General features: G+C 47.8%; 1 protein-coding gene across 2 annotated transcripts in view; it reads right to left on the reverse strand.

Annotated features, from left to right (window-relative positions):
• The window catches only part of LOC311355802 (collectin-12-like), a 33,951-nt gene extending 20,223 nt beyond the window's left edge, over positions 1–13,728 (reverse strand). For both annotated transcript variants that reach the window (XM_084475640.1, XM_084475639.1), the window contains exons 1-2: positions 13,480–13,728; positions 11,819–11,869 (exon numbers count right to left, since the gene is read on the reverse strand). In XM_084475640.1, the coding sequence (XP_084331766.1) occupies positions 11,819–11,869; positions 13,480–13,486 (58 nt within the window). In that variant the 5' untranslated portion in view covers positions 13,487–13,728. The remainder of the gene's footprint in view (positions 1–11,818; positions 11,870–13,479) is intronic.
• Positions 13,729–13,734: the final 6 nt, after the last annotated feature.

Here is a 13,734-nt window from a genome sequence, read left to right on the forward strand (position 1 = left end):
ATGACATCACCATGACATCACCATGACATGCGGAGCCCAGAGAGTTCATTGGATGGCAGGAAACTGACCCGGCACGGATCCGTGTGTGGTCCCATTCTAGCGCTTGCTGCTTTTATTACCTGTGATGGAAACCATACGCATGGATATGCACACACATACACCCACTAACCCTGGGACCAGCTCACACTAACACACACACCCAAACACACATACACACACACACACACACACACACACACACACACACACACAAACACACACGTGAACACATGAACACATACACACACACACACACACACACACAAACCCTGGAACCAGTGCACACCCAAACACACACACACACATGTACACAGAAGGGGGGGGGGGGGAATATGATGAGTCAAGCTAGAGAAATAAAGGGGGGTAGCAGCCAGAAATGAAAATAAAGAGAGTTGGGCAAGAGGGGGACAAGAGAGGGGCATGAAAGAGAGAGAGAGACTGAAGGGCTGATTATGGTGCCACGTTCATGCAACACAATGACCACGCAGACACTTCGACGCAGTCGTGAACCTGTTTTGGTTCTGCGTCGGGTTTAAGTTAGCGGACCAATCACAGCCCTTGCTGCTGCGTCACCTCGACGGAAGGTTACAATTTTTGGGAGGCGCACGTCAGGCCCTTGCGGTGGACTCAAGGAGGGTCCGCAAGGACGTAAGGGGTCCGTAACCCCCTTGCGTTGCGTGAACGTGGGACCATAATCAGCCCTTGAGAGGAAAGAAGAAGAAGAAGAAGGAAAGCAAGAGAGAGAGAGAGAGAGAGAGAGAGAGAGAGAGAGAAAGAGGAAATGTGTGGTTTCATGGAAGTGACTCATGGAAGAGTAAACTTTACACCCTAAACTTAATTATACCTAGCTTTATACCCAGACTTAACTATTATCAAACTTTACACGCTTATTTAACCATCTCTAAATTAACCTCCCAACTTAATCCTCTCTGAATAAAACCAAACCATAACCACGTATAAATGTACACGCTAAAGTTATCTATATCTAACTTTACACCCAGACTTAACTATATTTAACTTCACACCTTAACTTAACCATGTTTAAATATATCCCCTAAACAACCTCTATCTTTATAACGCAATAATGTCAAAATGTGCACTCAAACTTGATTTTAATCAGTTTAAGCTCTTACAACAAGGCAGCCTTATAATGTGTACAGACGTTTTGAAACAAATGACTGAATGAATGCTTTGTCCAGCCTCAGTACAATGACATAATCCCTGAGCAAAGAACAGCCAATTGGAAAATGTTTGGCACTTCAAATTATGGACAAGTGGTTTTTCCAGCACTGCTCGATAAAGACACGTCTTATCTTCAACCAAGAGCTTGTTCAGTCTGCTGCAAAAACCCTGTACTCCTGGAATCACTCTATTCGTCCGCCTTGAACTTTGACCCCCTAGCAGTGTGAGATGATAAGCTGACCTTGACCAGAACATCCATCCCACCTAGGATCTGTCTCCATAACACCTCCATTCAGGCTGGGAGAAGCCTGTGTCTCCTGTAGAGATAACAAACATGAACATATCTCCAACTGGGGGAGGAGACTATGAGGATGAGGTGGAGGGGAGGGGGGTTGGGGGTTTGGAGAATGAGGGGAGGAAATGGTGGTGAATGAGGAGGTGGTAGAGTCAGACTATCAGCCCTCTGAGACAGGAGGTTTGATAAAGGAGGAGGGGAACACATGGACCTGACAGCACACTATCTGAGAGGATCCTGCTGGACTGGACTCTGCACATTTACATGCATTGATGGTCTAGCGGTTAAGGTGCTAAGGCTCCCAGCAGAAAGGTCCTGGGTTGATCCCCACACCTCAATGTCGTGGATCGGAAATGTATTGTACATCACTTTGGATTTGGAAGCGTCTTCTAAAATTGTTAATGGTAGATTTACACATTTATTCAGAGATCTCAGTTCCCAACTTCCTTCACAACCATATTAATGAAACATTAATAAAAACACTGAAGAGGTTCTGATGAAGAACGGGGTGGAACTGTGGTGGAACCAGGAGCCCTTTGCACCATTGAGAAGATGGAGATAGTGGTCTGACCTTTCACCATCACCACATCCACCACTACTACCTCCTCCTCCACCCCTTGGCACACCACTACCACCTCTACAACCACTACTTCCACTCCCATCTCCACCACCACCCCTACCACCAACGCTGCTAAGACCACAACCTCCCCCACAACCACTACACAAACCACCATCCCCCCCACTGCCCCCAAGACCCACATCTGTAGAGAGTCAGCACTTGCTGTAGTTACATAAACAGGCTTTCCAGGAATGGAGGGATGTGGGGGTGGCGCGTGTGTGTGTGTGTGTGTGTGTGTGTGTGTGTGTGTGTGTGTGTGTGTGTGTGTGTGTGTGTGTGTTGTGTGTGTGTGTGTGTGTGTGTGTGTGTGTGTGTGTGTGTGTGTGTGTGTGGTCCATGATTAATGGAACAACATACTGGTATTCAGAACCTGATATCCTACTTCAGCAGCTCGGAGAAAAGCAGAGCAATTTAGAAGAATCCAGAACAGAATGACAAGAATAACAACAGAAACCCCATTAGCTAGCGAAAAGCTGATGTACAAGCTTGCCCTTCCAAATAGCTTCCATTATGAGCTCTAGCTTGCTTAATCAAACTAGCCTTCAATACAGGCTATAGCTAGCTGAAAGATAGCGCACTAGACTCAAGACTGGCTGAGCCAACCAGCTTCCATTTTGGGCTTTAGCGAGCTAAAAGGTAGAGCACTTGACAGACGCTAGACAAAATAGCACTAGACTCAGCATCTCCATTTAAATGAAATGGTACTTTCCCTTTTTCAACTGTGTATCGAAAGTCAATGATAATCGTACAATAAAACATCCATTGTTGTCATCGCAACCACTTCCACCTCCCCGCATGCCAGGTACTGCCAAGTCATATTTCCCAATATTCCTGTGTCCATTGTCCCAAATTGGGCAGTTGGCCATTACATTCAGAAGAGTGTTTAGAAGCTCAACATGGTGAAGTGCATCCGAACTGCCCTCGCTAGGTAACTCTCTCCAATAGTGCCCACAAATGAAGTTTGGAATCCGTGTTTACAAGCCACTGCACATGCTCATGGACTTAAAGACTGAGGCGGCGCAGTTAGCATTGGATGAGCAAGGGACGACGGCTGTGTTATAGGCAGTGTGATAATTCAGAAATATGAGTGCAGAGCAACATTTAAACAAGTCGCGAGAGTGGGAGTTTTTTAACGTTTGGAGTGATTTCTGCTGCATCTGTATGCCTCCTCATTCTATCGCTCTCCGCCCATCAGATTTATTTTCCAAGTACAAATAACAAAAACGCCACTGAGCTGAACGACCTTCACTAAAAGCATGAACTTATCAACACATTATCACAAAAATAATACTGATTTGGATCTGCATTGCCTTGACACTCATTGGTGGCTTTTGCGCCGTCAATCCCGTTTGACCCCTCACTACGAAGACGAGAGAGTAGCAGACTTCAAAGGAAAACAAACAGATCGCTGTCCCAGGGGAGAACAAAGGAGGAAAAACAGAGGGAAGAAACACAGGGCCGCTTGGTTCCCTGTGAGCGGCGGGGCGAGGGGTTGGACCGCGTCTGCTCGCTAGGACGATCTGCGGCGAGGAGGCTCTTTGAACCCAGGAGGAACAAGAGGTTCCTCTGTTCTTTGCTATTCTGGGCCCACAATAAACTCTGTGATCTCCCACTGCACTTATCCTCTCGCACACACTCTTTGAGTTCCCCCCCCTCTCTCTCTCTCTCTCTCTCCATAAAGACCTTATGTTCCTGCTCTGAACTGCAAACTGCCAGTCTCTCATACCGAGAGACAGAGGGATAGAGAGACAGAGAGGTAGAGAGATGGAGGCATAGAGAGTTGGAGGGATAGAGAGACAATGGGGTAGAGAGATGGAGAGATAGAGAGACAGAGGGGAGAGAGATGGAGAGATGGAGAGATGGAGAGATAGAGAGACAGAGGGGAGAGAGATGGAGGGGTAGAGAGATGGAGAGATAGATAGATGGAGGGATAGAGAGACAGAGGGGTAGGGAGATGGAAAGATAGAGAGATGGAGGGATAGAGAGACAGAGGTAGAGAGATGGAGAGATAGAGAGACAGAGGGATAGAGAGACAGAGGGGTAGAGAGACAGAGGGGTAGAGAAATGGAGGGGTAGAGAGATGGAGGTACATAGTTGGAATATAACTTTTTTCCCCAAAAATGGTTTTGTATCAGTATATGAGCAGTACCTTCTTAAAGTGACATACATGCAGCTGAAACACTTGCCAACACACATGCTGATTGAACATGTACAAAAACCAACGTGTCTTGTCAAGGAGGTTAAAGTTCAACTTTGGAATCTGCTCTGCTTCAGGGCAGGAGATGATTGGTTGAGAGGCTATACAACAAGGTCATTAAGCAACAACGCAGATCGTTTTTTTGCGACAGGAAGTCATCAAAGTCTCGAGCCTCCTATTCTCGAGCCTTTCCTACTCTCTACTACGACCATTCCCGGCTTGGCATCTCACCATGTCTGGTTGAATAGAGCTTAGAAAAGGGTCTAGGGTTTGCTGTGTGCCCGTGGTCAGTGAATGATTAGGGGGAAAGCATTGCATGATGGGAACGACCAGAAAAGTGAATGTAGTGGTACGTTTCTTTGGTCACTATCTGCATCAAGGAAGCTGGCTAGAGAGTGGAGATATGAGTAATGATAGTACCATTTTAAATGTATTCCCAACAACTTTGGAGCCCTTAACACAACATACAATCACAGATGGATGATTGATATTCTGCCTATGACCAGACATTTGATGACATCCAAGTCGAATGAGGAGTATCAGAAACCAACTTTACTCTCCAAAAGAGTAAAGTTGGTTAATGCAGCATGTTGCTGCATTAGCATGCTGCTTTATTAGCACATCGCTACTTCAGCCTGTTGCTTCATTAACATGCTGAACCATCAACATATCAAGCATTTTCCCTGAATCGTCTGCTGATTTATATTCGGCTGCAGGACAACGCACACAGGATGTGAACTCTGTGTGTGGCAACACACACGTCTAACATCAACAACTTAAAACACAGAGACAAAAAAACAAAAAAAAACAATAAACCCCAAAAATATCCACAGCCGCAAGCTGTTTCCCTCTCACAGGTAACAATGGGTTAGACTCGGTCCTGCTGCATTGTGGGTAGCGGTGTGGGGGGGCAGTCTCCGTGACAACCAGTCAACCTCCGCCCCCGGTTGTTAGGAAGAGCGGTCCAGCGTTTACCGAAACCGACACAGACGGAACGACAATGTCGCTCAGTGCCTACCAGCAAATCAGACGAGGCGCCGACAGGGAGACAGCCAATGAGAGGGCTGGGAGTTTAGCGAGGCTTACGGGAATAAATAAACAGCAGACACCGGCTGGGACGGGCGGCCGTAAGCGTTTGTTTGGGGTAATTTGGGAGCGGGGATCATAGAAACTCTGTCTTTGTGCTGTTTAGCATCACAGGGGAAGCAAGGTTACCTCATCATTCTCTCTCTAAACAGCCAGCTCTGGTTACTGAAAAACAGTTTTCCTCGACAAACCTCTGGACACGGGCCAGCCATCCTGTAGCCTGGAGCCATGTACACACACACTAAGTGACACACGTACACATATAGTGTGCACACTGACTCATACACACACAGTAACCCGCCCATGGGCTGGTGAACACTAACCCCCCATGATGGCCTGGTGAACACTAACCCCCCATGATGGCCTGGTGAACACTAACCCCCCCGCCCTGTGATGAGTGTCTGGTGAACACTAACCCCCCCGCCCTGTGATGAGTGTCTGGTGAACACTAACCCCCCCGCCCTGTGATGAGTGGCTGGTGAACACTAACCCCCCCACCCTGTGATGAGTGGCTGGTGAACACTAACCCCCCCCATGATGGGTGGCTGGTGTGTGCAGGTGGGAGGGGCAGCAGCGCAGGTATCAGTCGGGGCGCGTCATCACGTCAGAGTTGAAGCGCTTCACGGCTCGGGGAGAGTAGAACACAGACCGGATATCTGGAGAGCGTGTGCATGTTGAAAAACACACGTATGTATGTACAGCGGGTTTACGCTGTCATAACAAACCAGGTACTGAGGGAGCAGGGGGGGGCTGTGTGGGGGTTGCGGGGAGATACGGTTAACCCAGACGTCGGAGGAGGCCATTAGCAGCAGAAGGCCGGAGCAATCCGACTAGGCTCTGCTTGGGAGAAAGTGCAGAGTAGCCCAGTCTCATATGGTTTCACTTTCCCCTCACCATCAACCGCATGGACGTGTGATAGACTACACACAGAGCGCAGGGAGAGGAATGTGTGAATAGTAATTGAGAGATTTCTGTGTGTGTGTATGTGTGTGTGTCTGGAGTGTTAGCTGGGAATGTGATCAGACACACACGCCACTCTCTCCATCGCTCCCTCTCCATCTCTCAGAGCAGGAAACTCCTGGTTTATCTTGGCAGTGCGTGCTCTCCCCCTCTCTTCTCTCTCCCTCTCTCTTTCTTTTTACCCTATTTCCTTAAGAACTCTGATGACTAATGTCTTCTACTTCAAGTAGGGAATAATAAGTTGTCGTAAAAGCTGCTGTTAACTGTATGTTTCTTATCTCTTCTTTCCTTCTCACGTCTCATCTTCCCTTTCCTCTCCTCATCTTATACTGTCCTCTGTCTGTGTGTCTGTGTGTCTGTGTAATTGTTCCTCTGTCTCTAAGTGATTCCTGAGACTCTAAACAGAAAACCAACACACACTTGTTTGTACACAGAGACACATAAACACACACACACACACACACACACACACACACACACACACATACACACACACACACACACACACACACACACACACACACACACACACAGGAGTTAAACACACCTGGTAAAAGCATCATGACCGTCCCCTGCATGGGGTCCTAAACAACAGACGGAGAATTCAACAGTAACTGTGGTAAACACTGGAAAACAAAAACTACTCTACACTCCCCATGGAAACATCTTCTAAATGTTTTCCCACAAAGAAAAGAAATCCAGAACATTTTGATACTAAACACACTTGACCAAGACATACCAAAAATAATCAATAAAACCAAAAGACATGTGGATAGAATCGTTCTGCCTGCGTGTTAGACATCAACACAACACAGAAAGGTCACAGATCCAGAATCTATTTACATTGATCAACGACCAGAAATTAGACGACAATATCAAAATATTCGGTGCAACAGAGGGCTAAACTTTAAACCTTTCACTGTCGAAAAGGAGTCAGACATGAACACGTTGTAACAGCTAGCGGAGATGCCCGGTCGCTGTGTGCTAACAGAACAAGCAGGGGTATGAACGGTGTGTTCCTGGCCAGATACAACCAGCAGACCCAACTGAACTCAGAGCAGAACCCTGGACCGGGCTCCAGGAAACATCCGGTCCTGTTAAAGAAAGCATAACAAGAGCAGGAAATGGATTAACACACTCTGGGCACCACACAGCCACAAGCTGCCCGTGCCCAGATGTCTGGGAAGAGGAGGAGCGGGGAGGGAGACGGAGGAGAAGGAGGAGGAGAAAAGGAGCGGAGTGGAGGAGAGCAGAATAAAAGGACATTGGGGGAGGAGAAGGAGGGGAGAGAGAAACAGAGGATGAGAAGAGAGGAAGAGAGGGACAAGGAGGAGAGGGAGGACGGGGGGAGAGAGGAAAGAGGAAGAGAGGTTGAGAACAGAGGGAGAAGAAGCATGGGGGGAGAGACAGAGAGGAGGAGAAGAGAAGAGAGGGATGAGGAGGAGAGGGAGGAAAATAGGAAGAGTTGAGGGGAACAGGGAGGAGAAGCAGGGGAGAGAGACAGAGAGGAGGAGAAGAGAAGAAGAGAGGGATGGGGAGGAGAAGAAAGAGGAAGAGAGGAGTAGAACAGAGGGGGAAGGAGGGGAGAGGGAGAAGAGGAGAGAGAAGGAGACGATAAGAGGAAATGGAGAAGAGAGGGAGGAGTAGTAGTTAAAGAGGAGAAGAGAAAAGAGAGCAGGGACGCTTTCACTTTAAACATCCCGATATAGTCCAGGAGGACCTCGGATGCGCTTTGACCTCTGAACCCAATGATCAGCTGTGAGACGTCTGCATGAGAGCAGATCAGGAGGGCTGAGAAACTTCTGACCTCGCTGGTGTCCTGGTGTGAGCGGCTACCTTACTGACCTGCTATATATCACCAGATCAAGGAGGCTGTTGGACTCTGAAGACACAAACTGGAGGTCTGGACCATGAGTATAACCAGCTTCAGGTCGCATTAGCCTCGAAGCCCCTGCTGTTTACTTTACAAAGAATCAAATATCACTTGTAGCCTGCTTAGCCCCTGCACCAGTGTGAAGGATTATTTTAGCTCTTTACGGGAATCCTTTATGTTTTTTCTTCCAGGCCAACTGCCAAACTAACTGCCAAGCAAGCTGCCAAGTTATAAGTTAGCATAAATTAACCAAGCGTATACCTCATTAGAGTTGAAGTGGGTCTTTGTGTTTCCAAGACCACGTTGAACGAGATTGGCTTGGATTTATATCAAAATGCCCCCCTATTTTACATCAGGTGTGAGACAGATTACAAGCCATTTCAAAATCTGTCCACTTGTGACATCACAGGTGGAACTGTCCACCCAGATGTATGATGGAAATATCAGATCAACCCAACACCTGGCGCTAAAATGGTTGCCCGCTCTGCTCTGCTCTGCATTGTAAACTGGGCCATGGAGTTCAGGGATCGGCAAAGTTGGAACCAGGGTTTAGGGGACCAAGGGGGTCTGGGGGTCTACACAGAGATCACAATCGTTTCTGAACCGGTCTGCTTCTTATTTCAGCACCTCGCAGAAAAATAAATGTGTCCGAAGCCGTTCAGCCATCTGGCTTTCATTTAGAGAGAGATGGATTACACCAGAACTCAGTCAGCACACACACACACACACACACACACACACACACACACACACACACACACACACACATATATTAGAATATGTATCTGTGTGTCTGATTTTAAGGGTGAATGAGTATGTTTGTGTGTGTGTGTGTGTGTGTGTGTGTGTGTGTGTGTGTGTGTGTGTGTGTGTGTGTGTGTGTTTAGCGCACATGGTTTGGGTATATAACCAAGGGCCAACTGTAGGTCTCCTGCAGGGTGCTGACTCTGCGTATCAACATCTCAAATTCCATCAGAAAGCACAGAAACCGCTCAAACATGTGGGGACCGAGTGTGGGACTTGTGTAGACAAGTTCATATTCAACCATTACACACTCACATACAGACACACAGACACACACACAGAATGTTCTATACATTGAAAGAACGTGAGTCCCTTCACCATGTAAAGAAGTCGTTAAAAGCGCCCCAAGCGTATCGAAGTGAAAGTAAAACTGTCTGAGATCTGTCCCAGGGATAAGACGACATTAACAACTCTCTGGAGGAGTGCAGTGAGACTGGCAGAGTTTGTCCAGGTCTGGGCCGAGGAAGGGCGGGACAGAGGTATGGAGGTACGGAGGGGTGGAGGGACGGAGGGACGGAGGGGTGGAGGGATGGAAGGATGGAGGGACAGAGGGATGGAGGGATGGGTGGACGGAGGGACAGAGGGACGGAGGGATGGAGGGACAGAGGGATGGAGGGACGGAGGGGTGGAGGGATGGAGGGACGGTGGCACGAAGGAATGGAGGGAGGGAGGGATGGAGGGACGGTGGGACGAAGGGATGGAGGGATGGAAGGAGGAAGGGATGGAGGGATGGAGGGATGGATGGACGGAGGGACAGAGGGTCGGAGGGACAGAGGGATGGATGGACGGAGGGACAAAAGATGGAGGTGGGAGGTACAGACTGAAAGAGTGTCATAACACAACGATGGACCATCAGTCTGGATCACTACAACAAGCAGCATGGAGACCATCAGAGATGAAGTGGAGGGCTGCAGTCCAATATCGCTCTCTCATGATGATGCACCCTGTAGTGTATGCGGTACTGTAGTACTGGTCGGACTAGAGCATGTACTGCAGTACTGTGTAGTACTGAGTAGTGAAGGATTTCATGATTTATTTCCTTAATTCAGTTTGCGTCGGTCAGTTCGCCAAGAAGAATCGTTCAGAATCATTTGTTGGTTTGTTGGTTCAGTCGCGTTTCCGGTAGCGGTGAATCATGGAATGCACGGTTCTCATCTGAGTCAGTCAGACTTAGCTCCTCTGTCGTTCATGAACGATCTTGCAAACGGTCAATCAACACACAACATTACAATTAAGTTCCTTTCAGCTGAAGAGCGCTTCATGTTCGGAATCAGGATGTTGTTGCCCACGCCAGTCCCTCCTCACCACTCTGCTAACTTAAAGTGAACAGCGAGTCAGCGAGTGGGAGTCGAGTCTGGGAGAACGAACGATAGAGATGAACTAGAGAGAACTGAAATGGGGAATCAGGTCAGTTCATTCTTGTTAAAGAGTCCTTCGAACTGATTTGGTCGCAGACCCATCACTAGTACTGAGTGTATACTACCCTATGCAAAGATGTACTGCACTACTGTGTAGTTCTGTGTACAGTAGAAAGCACACAGCTGCTATATTAATCAGAATATCAAAGACTCAACTCTGCTGTCAACCTGGCAATGGCCTCTCTCTCTCTCTCTCCCTCTCTCTCTCACAGGTGAGCCAACAGGACATGGAGGTCTCTTTGATAAGGGCTGTGTTTCCTCACCAAGCGGGAGGCCCCAGCAGCTCCGGGGCCCGGGGGCCCAGGAAGGGGGTCCCTGGCAGAGGGCCCGTGCTGGGGGTCTGCCCGGTCCAGTGACTCACTCTGGGCTCCGGCTCCAGCCAGACCAGAGCGTAGCTTGTTACTGTTGGATACGTGTGTGTGTGTGTATGTGTATTTGTAAGTGTATGTGTGTGTGTGTGTGTGTGTGTGTGTGTGTGTGTGTGTGTGTGTGTGTGTGTGTGTGTGTGTGTGTGTGTGTGTGTGTGTGTGTGTGTGTGAGCATGCGGGGGTGGGGGGGGGGGGTGTATGCTTTACCAGCAGGAAGCCCAGTTGATGGTCAGATGAACAGAGAGCAGGATAAGGCCCCAGAACCGCTGTCCCATTTACGACCCCGCCTCAACCCTGCACCTCCACAGTTACGCCTCTTGCCCACTGTACACGTCCGTCGACGGATGGGGGCTTTTTGACGCATCTATGTGTTTTCCCAGGTTGTATAACAAAGGCGATTTCATTGGACAGTGCACTTGCGTATATTTGCATAATGCAAGCATAAACTGGGAGCCGACTTGACGGACGGACCCACAATGCATTTCGGGAGCGTCCCATGCAAAGTCAATGAGATCCGTGTACAGTGGACAAGGGGTGTTAGCATCAATAGCTTTGTATTAGTCATCACACTTATAACCAAGACTGTGAAGCACACCCCAAACTCACACACTTTGTTTGGTGTTTAGACAAAGGACCTTAGTTGACGTTAGGCCTACCGTAGGCCTACTGTTGTGTTCTTCACATCTCTACTAGGCCTAGTGTTGTGTTCTTCACATCCTCAGTAGGCCTACTGTTGTGTTCTTCACATCCCTACTAGACCAGGCCTACTAGGGATGTGTGTAACCTATTATTAGGCCTGGCCTAGTAATAGGTTACACGCATCCCTAGTAGGCCTAGTAACAGGTACTGCACATCCCTAGTAGGCCTAGTAACAGGTACTGCACATCCCTAGTAGGCCTAGTAACAGGTACTGCACATCCCTAGTAGGCCTAGTGTTATGTTCTGCAGATGTAGGCCTAGTAATAGGTTCTACTTACCAAACCTCTTGTATCCAAAAGACTCCACCTCCTCTTCGTCAACAAAGTCGTCTGTGGAGAACCAGAAAGGTCATCAGTCACTGAAAGGTTTCAAACAGGGTCGTTGCTAGAATTGGACATTCATGGCTCAGCATGGACCTCTTCGTCCAGGGGATTATTTTTGATTAACAAGCTATATATATTTTTTAATCTTTTTAGGAACTCAGGCTCCTTATTCACATTCAAGTCTTTATCAGTGAAAATATGAAATGTGTACCTCAAAAACTTTTAGCTATTTAAATAGTCCGGATTAATTATGAATCGTGATGTAAAATATATGAGTAGTTGTCAGTCAATAGTATAAGTAGTGAGTAGAAGCAGAATACCCCACAACTGCAATATTAAACATTTATTAATATGCAGCAGTACCAGACTAGAGAAAGAGAAACAGTCTCTCTCTCTCTCTCTCTCTCTCTCTCTCTCTCTCTCTCTCTCTCTCTCTCTCCTCTCTGGTTCTCCATCTCTGGCTCTTTGTTCCCGCGTTCAGTTTAACTCCCCTCCACCTCTTTCCTCCACTCCCGCAGTCACCGGCTGATTCCACTCAACAGTGGAACTCTGGGAAGGCGCCAATTAAATCAATCCACACGGGAGACTCCAAATACCGGAGTGGACTTTTCACTGTGTGGCCCCGGGGTCAGTGTGTGTGTGTGTGTGTGTGTGTGTGTGTGTGTGTGTGTGTGTGTGTGTGTGTGTGTGTGTGTGTGTGTGTGTGTGTGTGTGTGTGTGTGTGTGTGTGTGTGTGTGTGTGTGTGTGTGTGTGTGTGTGTGTGTGTGTGTGTGTGTGTGTGTGTGTGTGTGTGTGTGTGTGTGTGTGTGTGTGTGTGTGTGTGTGTGTGTGTGTTCTGAGGTCTAGAGTGCAGGACTGCTGTTTTGCAGCTTGTTTACAGTTGTCTGCAAAGCCTCTCAGCTACAGTGTGGAGCGGAGACAGAGAATTCCTGCTAATTCTAAACAGATGCGTACCACAGGGGGGCGTGGTCATCTGAAGCGATGTAGAAAGTCGTTTTGCGATTGATCAATGTCCTATTTTCCCCCAAAAGCGCCATATGATTAATTAAAAATCAAGACGTACTAACTTGTAAATTAGTTTGACGTACTTTGCCCGCTGGATATTGAAGAATATTAAATAGTAGCTCATAGTTCTGCTCATGGCATTAAATACCATAACGGTCACATTCAGATGGAAAGGGGTTATGCAACTCAGGTAGCGCTACGGTCTCTTTTCCTTACGTGTCAAAAGTTGATGAATTTTGTTGTTATCCTCTGTCAATATGCTCACTGTGAACACAGCTGGACAAAGTTTAGGAACGTCAATAGAACAATTATGCCTGCACGCCATTGGCTAAAAGTAGAACATGCTCAATCCAGACACGCACGTTACCAAAACTTCATCTCCTCTTTCTGCCTCTCTACACGCGATGGAAAAAACCCTATCCAGTGTTCTACACGTCAGCTGAGCTCCAGATCGCTGATAGTAGGCTAATCTCATCCAGATGTGCGCGTGGGTCGCTCGCGGGCTATCCGTCAGCGCGCATGCATAGGCACCCAACAACGGACCATCAGAACATGAAACGCGATTTCCCAGATCGTTTATCCGTATTAAAATCCGCGTACGCATAAATACCTTTCATGGTGGTTGATGAGTCGGTGCGCACTGCAGAAAAGATCAGAGGTTGTGTCACTTCTTTTGGAGCATCTCAACAAAAAAACGGCGAATAAATCAGATCCCCTCCAGATCCTCCGCATTGGCTTTGCGTCTAAACGTAAGGACTAAAGTCCCGTCTTCATGTCAGTGCTCTTCTGTTTTGTTTCAAGAATCCCGTCCTTGCGTTGTTTTGTTTTTTTTCGACCCCGTAGAGAGTTTATACCGGAGATCTCG

Source organism: Micromesistius poutassou (genome assembly GCF_964030765.1).
Source record: "Micromesistius poutassou genome assembly, chromosome: 11".
NCBI classification, from domain to species: domain Eukaryota; kingdom Metazoa; phylum Chordata; class Actinopteri; order Gadiformes; family Gadidae; genus Micromesistius; species Micromesistius poutassou.